This window comes from Phoenix dactylifera, chromosome 18, assembly GCF_051530095.1.
Source record: "Phoenix dactylifera cultivar Ajwa chromosome 18, Ajwa_hap1_PhDact_Kaust_v1.1, whole genome shotgun sequence".
Lineage (NCBI taxonomy): Eukaryota > Viridiplantae > Streptophyta > Magnoliopsida > Arecales > Arecaceae > Phoenix > Phoenix dactylifera.
In genome coordinates, this window is record NC_143207.1 from 13,800,704 (window position 1) to 13,816,599 (window position 15,896).

The following is a 15,896-nucleotide window of genomic DNA, read 5'->3' on the forward strand; positions in this document are numbered from 1 at the left end:
TAGCACAAAAAAAGTGAGTACAATTTCTGTTACACTTTCCATATTGCTCAAAATTGCATTAGTTTTCCAAAGTCCAAATAGGAACCACTTAAAACGAGGGACGAAATTAGCATGTTTCAATCGTAGAAACCTAATTTTCATAATGGAGCCACCCATAAACTACCAACAACTCATCAACAGGTACAAGAGTGGTACCATGATATTTAGGGCAACTTGGAAAATCCACAGAATTGGATGTAAACCAAATGAAACTTGAAACAACTTGGAAGAATTAATTTGGATGATTTCTAAGGACATAAAAAGAGAAAAGATGAATTTTCCAGAAAAAGGATATGGTGGAAGATGAAAATTTGACTAGTAGTTCGCAAACAATTTATGTTTCACGGAAATAAAGATCATCGGCAAGGTATGCTGAACCGACGTTCCGGTCGGTTCAACCTGTACCGAACCGGTGCTGACCGGCACCGGTACGGTACAGCGTATAAAAACGGTTCCGACCCAAAATGGGTTGGAATCGATTGGTTCCGTACTTGTACCGGTGTGAACCGGGCCGGTTCGCGCAGGTACAAGCCGGTACCGGTGCGAACCGAACCGGTCCAAGCACATTTTCCCCGCGCGTGGGCGAGCGGGGAAGAGTGCCCACGCGGCTTCCAGCCACGTGGGCCTCTTATGCCACAGAGTGGCATTTAAAGCCACTCTGTGGCATTTAACTTTTTTTTTGGAAAACGCGCGCGGACACGCGCCTGCGCGCGATTACCCGCGCAGGAACCGCGTGATAGCCACCTCACTCCGCCAAGCCAAGGTCCAGCAAGATTGGCCGAGGCCAACCTCGGCCAAGACCCAAGCTCGGGCCACATCCACTGCTTGGAGGTCTGTCCAAACATTGGCCAGCACCTCCAGCCCACGGCGCAGCCCCGCGCAGGCCATGCCCAACGCCTGCGCGAGGTTTTGCGCCCCCTGCAGCAGCGCGCGGCCCACCGCGCGCACGGCCAGCCACAGCAGCGCGCGGCCAACCGCGCGCGCCCACTGCAGCCCGCGCGCCCGCCTGCGCGCGCCCTGCAGTCCGCGCGCCCCCCTGCGCGCCCCAGCCAGCCAGCGCGCCCGCCTGCGCGCGCCCGCCAACCCGCGCGCCCGCCTGCGCGCGCCTGCCAGCCCGCGCGCCCGCCTGCGCACGCCCATCAGCCCGCGCGCCCGCCTGCGCGCGCCCGCCCCTCTGCGCGGCCGCCCGCAAGCGACCGCCCGACTGCGCGCCCGCCTGCGCCCGCGCGCCCGCCTGCGCGAGCCCGCCAGACCACGCGCCCACCAGCGCGCGCCCGCCTTCCAGCGCCCGGCGTCTGCGCCCGGGCCATGCGCCCGGCACTCTGCACCCGCGCCCGCCTGGCGCGTCCGAACCTCGCCCAGCAAGGAGACGACCAGTGCACAGCAAGGCCGCCTCCCCGCCTCTCGCCAACACTTGGCGCCCGTGCAACGATGGGTTGCACGCGCGCCGGACATGGGCATAACAACGGGCGGCAACCAGGGGCACCAGCCCATGCATGCGCACAGGTGCGCGCATGCACAGCAAGCACAAGGCTCCGCCAAGACCACATCTGACCGAGCGCAATCAGGCCAACCAAGTCCAAAGCCAGCGCACGGGTCAAGCGCAGCCAGGAGCACCGCGAGCCAACCGAGCCCGCGCACATTGAGTCCGGACCAGCCCGCGCGCATGCCCAAGAGCCAGATAAGGAAAGCCGAGGTCAGCCCAACCAAGCGCGCGGCCAAGGACAAGTGGCACCCATCCGCGCACCAGGCGCAAGGCCAAACAAGGAAGGACTCGGTCAGCCCAGCCGTGCGCGCGCCCAGCGACAAGTGGCAACCATCCGCGCGCAAGACCAAGCATGGAAAGGCATCACCGGTCGGCGCCCAGCCGAAAGCAACCAACAGGGACACTTGGCAGGCCGCCCAGCATCAGCGCCCAGCCAAGCAGGGAAAGCGCACGCGCCAAATCAAAGGAGGAGCCGGTAGGCTCTTCCATAGCGAACCGGCAAGGATGGACATTAGCGGCCGAGATGCAATCGGCCAAAGGATGGACGCCCAGCAGCAAGCTAGGGCAACAGGCCATGGGAACCAAGGCACAAGCGGCGCATCCCTGAAAATCAGCAAGCGCCCCTCGGCCGAACAGGAAAGCCAACCAAATCAGGCCGCGCCCGGGCAGATGGCAGCAGCAGCTCGTGACACGCGCACAGGCCAAACCGAGGGCCAATCCCATGCGACCACCTATTGAAGCACATGGCCGAAGAAGGCCAAAGAAGGACAGCACCCGGCGGCCAAAGAAGGCAGCCATTTGAATTCAAATTAGAGTCCCAATAAGCTAGGGCATTCGGCCTACAAAAGGAGCCATTAGGGCCCTTAGTTCATCATTCATCTTTTATCATATTTTCCAGCAAAGAGTCAAGGGTTGTATCCCTTTGGTGTGTCGGCCGAAAGGCTTGGGCTAAGGAGGAGAACATCAACTCCCCTTAGATTGTTTTAGGCAAAGCAAGGTCCCTTCCGGATCTTGCATTGAGTCCTTGTAATCGTTGTCATTGGAATGAAGTCAATTTTCCTTTCATCATTGAGCCCCAACTTTTGATTTCTTCCCAACGCCGGCAGCCAAGAGGCAAAGCACACGGCTTAGATTCCAAGGCAGCAAGAAGGAAGAGAGATACCCACAAGCAAGTCGGTCCCATCACAAGCAAGTCCCTCTACCGTTGGCGCGGGGTTTGGGACCGCAAAGCCCCGCGGGTTCCAAAACCGCGCCCGCGCGCGATTCCCCGCGCGGGGCACCGCGCCCGCGCGCAGTTGCCAACCCGCGTGGGCCATTTAATGCCACAGAGTGGCATTTAAGGCATTTGACGCGTCCGCGCAAACGCGCGCGGACACGCGAGCGAAGAACGCGCGCCCGCTCACGATTCCCCGTGCAGGAACCGCGCCCGCGCGCGATTTCCCGCACGGGGCACTGTGCCCACGCGGGCTGGGCGCGATTCCCTGCGCAGGAACCGCGCCGGCACGCGGTTTCCCGCGCGGGGCACCGTGCCCATGCGGGTTGCCAGCCCGCGTGGGCCATTTAATGTAAATGCCACTCTGTGGCATTTGACGCGTCCGCGGACGCGCGCGGACGCATTTTTTTTTTTTTTTTGATGTCCGTGCGCGTGGGGCCACGCGCGCAGCTCTGATTCGGTACCGGTTCCAAGCCGGTACCGAACCGAAACCGTACCGGTGCCAGTGCTCACCTGTATGCCGTTACGGTCGGTCCGGCGAACCTTGATCATCGGTCATATTATATATGTTACAATGATGTGCTCCCTATGCATGAAGAGTAGCTAATCTGAACTCTGTAAAACATCCAAATGGAAAACATCACCAACAAAACAAATATTTCCATAATACAAATGATGGAAAGCACAGAACAAGGATATATGTAAATATGGCAACTGCCTCATTTATCAAAGATATTGTCAGAGGAAGTATGATAATTTCATATAGCCAGAGATCCAATGTTACCAGCTAGCAAAGAGGCGTGCAAGCAAACGTTCCATGTCTGGAAGCCTTGATAATTCTTTTCGAAATTCAAGCACAAATGCAAGACCAACGCCCTGATATCCAAACTTAATGTTAATGACAGAAACTTTGAACACCTAGAAAATAATTACCATAACTGAAACAGCACAAAATAATGTGAATTTAAAGTTAAAGATATGGTTTACAGTGCATATTTGGATCAGAGTGTCTTAACCAGGTTGGACAAAGGTCCAAATCAGACCAAACCTACATGTAACTCATTATGAAGCATGAATTGATATTAGTGTATGCTGATCCTCACTTTCACTTTCATTAACCTTAGTTAAGTGAGACATCTGTAGTGAGGGTCATCTCAGACATCTTTCAGGCCATCAGATCATACTGTATTTTATAAGAACTTTATGGATCTGCATAACCCATGTGATAAAGAATTTTTCCCTTCAACTTCATGTGTCCCTTCTTTTATCATGACATTACATGAGAACTATGAAATGACAGGAAGCTACAGCTTTGCATCTACATTTTTCTTTTTACTTTTTTTTTGTTGGGAAGAATAGAACATTGTTTTAAAAAGTGATTAAGATCTGATAATGATGAGATATATCTCTTAATATAAACATAGCATACTATATATTTATATTAGTCCACTGAAACTTTTTAAAACATAGCATATAAAAATAAATATTAATAACACGAAATGAAAATTAAATTCTACAAGCATTTTCTTCACAGGATAAAAAAGAATAAATATCAACAGTAAGTACCCCTTTATCACTCTTTGTCATTTATTCTGAAGAGTTAATGTTTAATATTGTTATCTACCGCATTTATGAGTGGTTAAGAAGAAAATCAGTGTTTAATGTGATCATTAAGTTGGTTCAATACTACCGAGGAATTTTCTCAAAGACCCATGCCCCACCTCCATCCCACTTCATTACACCATTAAATAGGCCAAAATCAGAATCTCGGCTATGTGATCTTGAAAATTTGAGCAAGTCTTCAATGACCAAACTTTCTCCAGCTAAAAATTAAGATTTGTTAATTACATGTTTGCAAATTTCATATTCTACATTTAGTTTTAGCCAACTTCTTGGAGCCATGTAAAAAAGAATGAGCCATCATATTTCTGATTCAACCCACATACATGATAGTAATATCTGTCAAACTGCAAGATACATTCATTAAAAATGAAAATATGATAATAATAAATGATCAATCTACCAAAAGAGAATATATCTCTCAAAAAAGAACTACATCACTGAGCGAAGGTCCAACCCATGGAAATTTAAAAATATGGTCCCTCTAAAAGTGCATCCTACTAGTCAATTTCAATGATCCCACACACATAAAACAAACATGGGCGCATGCACACAATGACAGTCGTTATATACATGTTAAACAGATATGGCAACCACAGACAAATTGTTCCAACTTAAACCTATAAATCTATAATGATGTCCAAGTGGCATTCTATTAATGCAGATGATGGTTGAAATTAGTAAAATGAAAAGATAAGCTCCAATTATCAGAAAAAAAGGATTCTGCAATTAAACCTACATGGAAAGCTCAAACTAGAGATGAAGTGATGAAGTCAGCTTACTGTAACTATGATAACTAAAACCTTGTCAAACTTTAGAGTTTAGATAATTGCCATTATATACAAAGTAAAAGCAGCTTAGGTGAATAGAGAAAGATGTAGAACATCGAAATCAATCTAATCAGAGGTGTTTTGCTTAAAACAGCAGAATTAAATGGAAACTGTAAATTTCACATGTTTTTGAGCCTGAATTTTGCAGTAGTAGTAGGAGCACCACCATGTCCAATGACAGACATCCAAATATTATGGTGTATGCACAAATTAACTGGAAAATGGGCAACATATTGAAAATGCTGGGGAAAACTATCTTTTTCTAATATAATCTTCCAAATGTGAATTATTAACATTATGGTATGCACAAATTAACTGGAAAATGAGCAACACTATGAAAATGCTCAGGAAAAAGCTATCTTTTTCTAATATTATCTTCCAAATGTGAATTACAAACCTTCATAGCTGCTATGGCATCTTGACGTTCTACAATTGACCTTGTATTATACAGTGGTCTAGCAAGCCATCGTTTAAGCAATCTTTTGCCAAATGCTGTCATGCAATGATCCAACTGTGCAAAGAGTGTCCTACAAGGAGGAAAATATCACATTAGTACGATAAGATTGCAAAGTAAACCTATGAAGTCTATTCAAAGTTGTAAGTACCCTGAGGGACCTCCATTTCTGTTATTCTCCAATATCTCTAGGTTCTCAAGTGCTGCTGCATCAAGTATCATATATGAATTCTGAATAGTGCTGAAAAACCCCGAGCATGGAAGTGGCTCAAATTTAGCACAGTTAAGCAATGTTTCATCCAGGAATGCCTGCCTTAAATAAAAAAGGCAGCCTCCAAAAGCAGAAAGGGCATACAATCCATCATCACCTGCACTCACCAGCTCAGCTAACACATCTGGTAAGGCCAATGAATCACTCGCCGGATTCTCAAAATTAGCAGAAATGCTGTCATTTGCTGATGCTGGTAGCTTCCTTGATAGACTATAATATTTTCTGACCTCACCAATAGCTTTCTCAGCATCCCAAAATTCTGTAAAAGGAACCAAATCATTAACTAAAGGGTTTCTTGTATTGTTCCTCAAGACTCTCTCAGTTTCAGGACTGAGCACTTTAGAAGGCTTTATGATTTCCACAGGCCTTAGTTCAGATAATATTGAGCATAAGCAGTGGCGATCTGAATCATCTTCGAACTGTAACAAAAAAACAGAAAGAAGTTCGTATGATAAGAGAAGATATAGTACTGAAAAAATATAAACAATTATTCTTGAATTTGAATGGCAATGCATAACAGAGAGAAACAGAAATTCAAGGATCACTAAGTTCACAAACCTGTCCTATCATGAACTTGCTTGTGGAAACATCAACCACACAAAGACCTATAATTGTCTCTCCTTTCTTGTGGTTCTCAAAACATTGGCAATTTTCAGTAATTGACATTAGGTAAGAAGTGTCAGGATTTGCCAATAGTGACTCTCCATCAGTTAGTGTTCCTTTTGTGACCATAGCACATATTTCCCGTTTCACGACCTTGAAAAATAGAGAAATATCAGTAATTAACTTATTTAAATGTATAACACAAAAAATTATAGCATACAGTTTCTAAACAAAAGAACAAAATGAGAAAAGAAGTGTGTAACATGCTAGAGGAACAACATAAATAGTTCATCAAACATATACAAAGTTGATCTAATTGATGTTGGCATTCACACTATCATTTCTTCCAGGACGTTCTTTTTCTTCTGTTTGGAGAGTGTGAAACCAAGATACAGATCTCGTTAGGCATTACTGCACCTTATCTTTAGACCCCATCTCTTTACGACGAAGTTCAAGCTGCTCAGGTGTCTCTGTCTGTTCCACAACAAGAACCCGGTAACCCTACATTACCAAAGCATTCCAAACAAACAAATTGTCAAAGATAGCACTCCACTCTCAAGACTTCCAACAAAGCATAAGTAAAAAAAACACGAAAATGAAGTAAACTAGTTTGATATGCAAAAGCACCTTTCTAGCCAATTTCTCCAAATTCATCGCAAAATTCTTTTCAGGAAACCCACAATGAGGCTGTTCTCCCTGAAAGTACATGTTATTCGCCAGAAGTTATATGAGAACCAAAAGAGTTTTATCTGTGTTAAAAGGGAAGTAGTAACAAAAATAACACTTCAAAGACAGCCAAAATATTTGAAATATGAAAAGAAAATCTTCTTTCCTTGAATTAAAGTATCATAAAAACACAAATTCCAAGCAAGAAAAATGGTAAAAAAAGAAAAATTGCAGCAAATATAGTCAATCCAGTTCATATATAACTATAGATTTAAACATCAACACAATGGATAGGAAGTGCAGACAGATTGCTAAAGTGACATGCACGACCATAATATAGTTAACTATCCTTAACTATATACCTGGACATAAAAGCCCATGCTGGAGCTTCTTCTACATTTTGCAGCTTTTGTAGGATTTGTATATCTCATTTGTTACCATCAAAACAACCATGATCCCGACCTGGGTTTTCACGAGCGTTGGCGGGCACACGAACGACCTGCTTCTCAACCACCCTATCTTACTAATAATAATAAAGGGGAGCGATTAGGGCGTACCCGCCGCCTATCATTTTTAGGAGAACCCGGGTTCTAAAATGGAGTCGGTGCTCCATCGGCTGGGATGATGAGAGTGGATGGGGAATCTAACCCAAAACGGGCGGCTCCTGTTCTACTACCTTCATCCTCGGGTGAAGCCATTGTTGGGGTTGGCTTTTGCTAACTAAGGGTCGATTTTCGTGACTTGATGAAGAGGAAGCCGAGTCTCTTTGGTCTTGAAGAGTCAGGCCAATCCAACCACTTGCTCCTTTCCGAAATACGGGAAAACCCCATGAAATTTTCGATGGAAACGGAGTTTTGCGAATTCTCTCAGAAAGGGCCCGCCTTCTATTCAAAAGGCGAGCATCTGGTCTTTCGGTTCGATCCATATTCCGCTCCATTGATGAAAGGGTCGGTCCCCCTATCAATTCTCAATCTATTAAGGGATGTCGGTGAAGTAGTCGACCAGTTGTACGGTCTGAAGGAAGCAGACATCTGGAGAGACCGTTTCTGTTAATTCACCAACGTGACCGACCACGTATCTCACCATGGCATCCATCATAAGTTGTACAAAACAAGAAGATTGGGTTAGGGCTAACAAGTAAATTTTTCTTCCTTTCTATAAGATTCCATATCAAAAGTGAATGCCGCTTCCTCGAACAATGTGATAATAATAATTGCTTTTTTAGTTAATGTGAATCAATGTATTATTAACATTGTTTAATAGGATTCAGCAAACTAATCAAGTTGAGACTTCGCAACCACTGAAGGAGTAAGTGGCAATGTACAAATCACTACAAAATATAGTTATAAAGATGGTAGACAAGGTGGATAATGGAGGTAACATTTGCAGATTTATCTGCAGTAGGAACTAAAAAGACTTGTAGGACATCATCAAGAATGAAAACTAGGACATATGTAGTGTATTCAAAAAGGAAGTGATTTTCCAAGCCAAAAAGAAAATCAGAGCCCAAATGTCCAAATCAAAATCAGACATCATCAAGAAAATCCCAATACAAGTCAAGGAAGATCAGCTGAACTGCTGAAGTGATAGGAAGCTTCAAGGGCATGCCAATACTGGTGTTATAAAATGGCTTAATGGAAAAAAGAGGGCAATTCAAGTTCGTATGCATGAGGTGCAAAAGACCAAGGCTTAGTGAATAAAATCCCAAAAGCAACCATGTCTGGAAAGAGATATGATGATTGCAAATGCCTTTCCAAGAATAAGCCAATCGTAAATGTATAAAGCTATGTTTAAGACTAAAATAGCCACGATAAGCAGAGAAAAAATAAAGAACCCCAAGAAAAGCATAAGTAAATGACTATTTAACATTTTGGGTCAAGAAAGGGTTATCAGAAATTAAGCATGAACCGAAGCAGTAGAAAACTAAGCTTTAAGCGTTGAGACATTTACAAAAGATCTAAGGTCTAGGAGGGTCTAATGAAACAAATGCAAGGCCCAACTCAACCTTTGGAACTAAACAAACATGGGTAACAATCAGAGGAGTAGGACGAGAAGGATCTAGTCTTGGAAGAAAGCATTGTTTGTCATAACTAAGGTTTAAATTTTCAGCCGAGATGGACCGGTTTCATCCCAAAATGGTTGGAAATTGATTGATTTTCAATTTCACTTGATTTTGGCCAGTTTCAGCAGGTTCAACCGAAACCAGTTGAAAGTCTCATATTTTGCACTTTTATTTGTCCACTATTTAAATGCTTCAAATTTTGAAATATGTATCCAATAATTTATCTAAATTTATAATTTTAAACAGTTAAGCGTCTAATTGTTAATCATTATTGGCTTGTTCTCTAGCTTATTCCTCAACATCCTACAATCCTATTGTTCTTGCATCAAATAGTGATTTTTATCACTAATCACTTCGTTTGGTACTTGGTCATGGGAAGAAAAGAAGGTGGGGGCTGAGAGATTTCATTTTGAAGCTTCATTCTTTCACTTTGCTGTGAATTGGGAGGGAATTCCGCAGGGGGAAGGAGGGTACTATTCACATCACTCAATGTTCCCCACCTGACCATTTTCCTTGGTAACTAGGTTACTAGGAGAGAATGAACACTTCATCCCTCTCCTACCCTAAGAGTGAAAGGAAGCAAGAGAAGTTGAACTGAGGAAGCTCTTCTCCCAAATCCTAGTCTCCCACCGTTCAACAACAGTGACACAGCTCCAGATCGAGTAAACTATATTGCCAACCATAATATTAAGAGGCAAACAGGGAAGATCTCATGGTTATGATATGATTCTTTTTCTTTAAATGATTTCTTTAAGAAATAAAAACAACTTATGATTTTTGAAACCAGCTTCTAAAAACAGCTATAGCATGATTCTTTTTAGAAACAACATGAAATAGCGACATAAAATTGTTTTTCATTTAGATGAGGATGTCTTGTGTAGATGGGTCATGGGTTATTGAGTTTAGAAAAAAGTTTATTACAATGCAAAAATTAGAGTATACATGGGAAAATCACAAAAAATAAAGAAAATTGTAAAGTACACAACAAAAGAGGATAATTACATAAACCCCCTTAAGATTTACGTTTATTATGCTTACACCCAATAGTTTGTAAAACCTACAGTTACACCCACTTAAATTAACGGCATTAGTGAACCGTTTACCTCATATGAAAACTTGAAATTGCCCTTGGCTGGGGAAGACGATGCACACGTTTTCTTGTGTCCTTGGGTGGTAGTTATGTCACTTAAGGTTATTCTAGTTATTTTTTATTTTTTTTTGACATGATATTTGAGTCCTATTTAAGGTTAATAGTTTGACCAACATTCTGTTAAGTTATGGATCGAGGTATTGAATAAAAATATACCTCAAGGGAGTAAGCGTAGGTTTTTCAAACTATTGGATGTAGGTGTAATTTACCCCTAATCTTAGGAGAGTGTGTAATTTACTCTAACAAAAATTAGACGCCATTGAAAGAAATTACATAAATTAGATAAATGTTAGAAAATATAGAAATTGCAAAAACTAGAAAGGAGCAAAAAAATATAAAAATCAAATAAAAGATGTATAACATTACAAAAAATAATAAAAGAGTACAAAGATACAGAGAATTATAAAAACTCAAAAGAAGTGAAGAAATTATGAAAAAGTAGATAAAAGGTGTAGAAAAAATAGATAGAAGTGTAGAAAAATTAGGAAAAAAAGAACAAGGGCCTAGTAAACTACATAAATTAGATAAGTGCTCAAGTTTGGCCTTTTGAGGCCGCTCTCCTCTTAGCGCAAATCCTCACTTAGATATGGTAATCTCTTCCCCCTACATTCTTTTTTTCTCACCATTTTTTTTTGGTTGAAAATCAAGAAAATAAGAAAAAATCATGCCAAAATTTTTCCATCTAGCATAGACTTAACTACATAAAGGGGAGATTTTTCATCTAGCATAGACTTATCTAATTTTTGCCAAAACTTCTTCTTTTTTATATTTTCTCTTTCTGAAAACATAAAGGCAACCTCCACCCGTAACCAAGTCTCGGATTTATATTGGTTCATACCAATTACAAACTGAATGCACCAATTTACAAGCACCTAGGCTTCTATAACCATCCCAACATCCAGCCTCTCACCAACCCAATCCAAGACAGACAGAGATCTATTGGGCCTTAAATCCATGCTTTCAATACAAAATAAATACTTTGTACAACTTTATTTTTACTGATTAAATGATCCAAATATATTATCCTATTCCATATAATTCTTGCTTTCATAAGACCATTATACAAGTTATACTTCATTTACAAGTATCATCCAAACCTCTTAGAATGCTTCCATCTAGTCTGTTGAACAACAGAAATACCTTTCCCAAAGAACCATGAAACCATTCACTTTCAATATCAATTAGGTAAAGTTTCATCTTGCAATCCATCATAATTGATTAACAACGAAGTTTATCCCATTTATATTAACTCAGCACTAAGGATTTGGTCATGGTATTGTCCATCAAAATTGAAGTACTCTGTGCCTAATATCCCTCTCTAAATATTTGTAAATTCCTACAAAGATCTCTTTGGACAAGAGGAGTGTGCCATAAGAACCTATATTCTTGTTATATAATTTAAGAAGCTGCAAGAATCAGAGAGAAGGGGGTGGCAGGGAAGAGCTTCTTCTGAGGAATATGTTTCATCTCTGGCACATATCCAAAACTCAAGAATTTCTAAGAAGAAAACTTCTTTCTCCAAAAACAAATAAAGCTAGCATCATTAAATATCTTAGAAAAATATCAATGAACCTGATTAGTTTTGTACAGTCACACTTGTAAGTTGTAACAGCCTAACAGGTCTTTTTAAAATAAAAATAAAAATTTAAAATCCCAACACTGCCTTTTATGTAAAAGCCTATAAAGAGAACAAATAAACCAAAAAAAAATCTATGGAGACGGAATGGGCTTTCGCATACTCAAGTAAACTTTTATCCATTATTTTAAAGTTTGATTTATATGCTTTTTACTAGTTTATTTTAGGTATTCAACAATGAGACTCTAAGTTCATAGTTAACTAGATACCTGACCAAGCACAATCTGTCTAGACATATTAAGTCTCATCTGTCTAGAAACTGGCATCTGCCTAGAGTAATTATCTGATCATATCATGAAGATTACATGTTGTTTCTGACAACTGAAAAACAAAATAAATGCACCTTTTTGTCTAAATATCTAAAATAACAAAGCACCAAATTAAGTTGTATTTCAAACCATTGTGAAAGCTAATAACCAAAGCAAATTTACCTAAAAATTGCAGTTGTAAACATTCATATATAAATCAAAAATCAGCATGAATGAGTGAGAATATCTACCTTCATATATTGCAAATCAAGCTCCCTCACTCCAATATGTGCATCCATTTCAAACAACTCATAAAACTTTCCCATCTATTAAAAAAAAGTATGTAAATCTTTCAATTCAACTGATTATATCAAGGTGCTTAAGCATGTAAATGTATTGAACTGACTCATAGGAGTGTAGTTGTACCTTGAAAAACAAGACCTTATCCATATGCTTTGACTTGAACTCCCACCATTGCCTCTACAGACCAAAGATGCCAGCTAATATTGGGAAAAAATACAGCAAAAAAAACTTTAACCACCAGCCTATAGAATATAAGGAATCACCCACCTGTCCTCCTGACAGACTCCTCAAGAATTCTGGGGGCAAGTACAGAGTTTTTGGATCATAATCTGCATCGCCAGGCCACCTCCCATGAGCATCTTTCCGCCCTCTAGGACAAAAGGAAAAGAAAGTAGCAGAACCCATTCAGGCAGAAATCTTGAGGTAAGAAATTAAGGTTAGCCTACCATCATTATGCTAAGCCTTTCTATAAATTTATGCTTAATATGCCTCCAAACAAACATGCTAAGAGGATTGGAGTGATCCTTGACATGAGATAAATTTCCATGATAATAAGTTATTCAACTAAGCTTTCCAGCTAATATCAGATTGTTCTTTTAAGTGCTTAAATGTCTCTCTTTTTTTTATAAGTTTCAGATGGTACATCCCTCCATGAAGATTCAAACCCAGCCCACTTTCCGTGACAGTTGATCTTACCGCTTTTGCCATCTAACTATTGTATAAAGGCCGTGGAAACAGAAAGCCTTGAGGAAGCATTTGGAAATGAGAAACAGGATACGTTGATCCCTAGAGTTTTAACCAAATGTGCAACAACATTATATGCATTTCCACAATACTATGCTTAAAGATAATGTCAGCACCAGAATACCCATATAATCACATCCAAGTTCTAACCATTTATCTAGTTCCTTTTCTACCTGCAGTTCCTTACCCAAGATAAAACCATATTCAGACCAGATTTTGAGAAATTAGAAGTTCCTTGCTTAAATTAAATTCATACGGTCCCATTAACAAACTGGATGAAAATGTTTAATAGTTTTCATCTCATGAAACTATTTATGGAAGATTTATCAATCCAATACACATCTGCATAGTGATTACGAGTACTTTGACAATCAAGTAGCATTGTAATATGAGTATTATTAGATTTTTTTTTTTTTTGCTAAGGCAGGTATTTCATACATTACACGTACAAATACACCCAATAAAGTCAGAAAACAAAAGATTGCGGAGTGCCCGAGGCAACTCCCCCTCCCTAGCCCACATGGTGCTTCCAACATGGTTGGCTACATAGGCAGCCACCCAATCCGCAGCCCCGTTGGCCTCTCTAAATACATGTTTGGCCTGGAAGGCCCCTCCATCCCTTACCATTATCCAGATGTCTTGAAGCAAGGGGTGATCCAAACCAGCACCTCTCGGACCCCTCTGAATCCAGGCCAAGAGTATTATTAGATTACTAAAGAAGAGAAAGCAAGATTCCCTATTCCAAATTGAATAGGTCATTTTTCAGCATCTGTACATATGAAGGGTGTCTATGATCTACCATGTAGAAAATATCTATTTCTCGTTGGAACCAATTTACTTTGGTTCCTCTGAAGGGATATCATGCCTCAAGGTTATCATCCCATAAATAATGTGAAAAACTATTCAATTCTAACTTCCTCCCACATCCTAGGGCGGGGCCTACAATCCATCTTGATTATAATTCCTATTCTTTGGTCTACTTCAAATAATAACTTGAAATCGAAGTAGTACTTTTAGCTTCATTATGCAGTTTGGAGTTTTGTTGAGGGTGCTAATATTTAAAAAGCATGAAAAATATCATTAAGTATGTTCCAACAGCAAGTTATCATGGTATAAATTAGTTGAGATGTAAGAAGGACTATAAATTATATAGCTCTTTTCTTTTTTTTTCCCTCTTCTTAAGTCTATAGGTTATGACTAGTTAGATTTAGTCAATGGTTTAGCCAAATTCTAAGTTCCGCAGGGTTTAAGCTATCATGACCTATATAAGGGTAAGATTAGCCACAATGACTTCAAAAAGATTGATAAAATTATCAATTTACTTTATCTCATGTCCCCAATTCATCATTTGTGGTGGACCACATTCTCAAATGCGGTCCTCTCCGAACTTGACATTTTGCCAGGATGATCAGAAATCAGCTTTTTCTTATCCCATATCACATAAAAAGATTAAATGAAGAATTATATTTCGTTTTAGGTCCATTGCTTATAATTGTTTCCTAGGAAATAAATGTATTTTCTTATCTCAAACCAAGTCCCCTCTTCCCTCGTTCTCTAGATTCTTTTTCTCACACAAGGAAACTTTGATGGATTCTCCCTGATTGTATGAGCTCAAATTTTCTTAACTATCAAAGTGAATTTCCCTTCTCCCCAACTATGATTCTAGTTTTCATGGTAAAAACTGTCTTTGCATGAATGTAGAGACTAATACAGAAAATTGAACCCCAAGTATCATCTTTGCCTTCACATAGAAGTCAATGCCACTGAACCCCACGACTAGAAGACCGACTAGCCAACTTTCTAGTAAGATTTCAAAGACACTAGATGCATCAGTGAACTGAGGAAACATGTACGAACTTTACCACCAATTTAGCAAACTAGTCAGGGCACATGCTACCAGCAGCATGCAATGCTGCACTAACCCAAGCTCTCATGAAGCTATCCATCAGAACAAGGAAATATGTCCCATCAAAGAAGGGTTCAAGTGATGGATTTCAATGAAACCTCAAGCTCCATTCCAGCCATTCAGCCATAAATCCTTCTCTTCCTCCTTAGTTTCTATAAATTTCAACATGGATGTCCCAAGTCCCAACTACACAAGACATGAGCATCTTCATTATCAAGGGACATGGATGTTGGTTTCCACATTTGTCAAGGGACATAGATTTAGGTGAGTCCTGGTATCTTGCTTCTACTTGGCAGTTTTGACAAGACTTCAAAGTGAAGCAGCGAAGTGCTTAAATTTCTACAGCATATGCCTTCCATCTCCAAATGTTACCAGCTTGCTTCAGTAGTACACCTGATGGAATTTGGCAAAGCAGCAGAAACATTGATTAAAGCATTCAGCTTTTTCTCATTTCTTTCAGTTATTTCCATCCTTTTCCTTGCTGACAGCCCAGAAAAAGTATGGAACTTACCTACAATATTTGGACTATGCTTCTACACTCAGTTAACTGCTAACTGATTTTACTCCATACACCAGGAATCAAGCATGTCCATGTAGCTGCAATTCCCAGAAGACCCATAATTTCTCCCTCTTCTGGTTCCCACAGCATCTGCTTAAACTATACA

The 15,896-nt window shown here is 40.8% G+C and overlaps 1 protein-coding gene across 1 annotated transcript in view; it reads right to left on the reverse strand.

Annotated features, from left to right (window-relative positions):
• Positions 1 to 15,896, reverse strand: part of MSH6 (MUTS homolog 6) — a 28,813-nt gene that overhangs the window by 10,603 nt on the left and 2,314 nt on the right. Inside the window, exons 3-11 of the mRNA XM_088714635.2 lie at positions 12,849 to 12,951; positions 12,705 to 12,758; positions 12,530 to 12,604; positions 7,144 to 7,212; positions 6,934 to 7,017; positions 6,472 to 6,669; positions 5,794 to 6,332; positions 5,586 to 5,715; positions 3,523 to 3,614 (exon numbers count right to left, since the gene is read on the reverse strand). Coding sequence (XP_088570761.2) covers positions 3,523 to 3,614; positions 5,586 to 5,715; positions 5,794 to 6,332; positions 6,472 to 6,669; positions 6,934 to 7,017; positions 7,144 to 7,212; positions 12,530 to 12,604; positions 12,705 to 12,758; positions 12,849 to 12,951 — 1,344 coding nt within the window. The remainder of the gene's footprint in view (positions 1 to 3,522; positions 3,615 to 5,585; positions 5,716 to 5,793; positions 6,333 to 6,471; positions 6,670 to 6,933; positions 7,018 to 7,143; positions 7,213 to 12,529; positions 12,605 to 12,704; positions 12,759 to 12,848; positions 12,952 to 15,896) is intronic.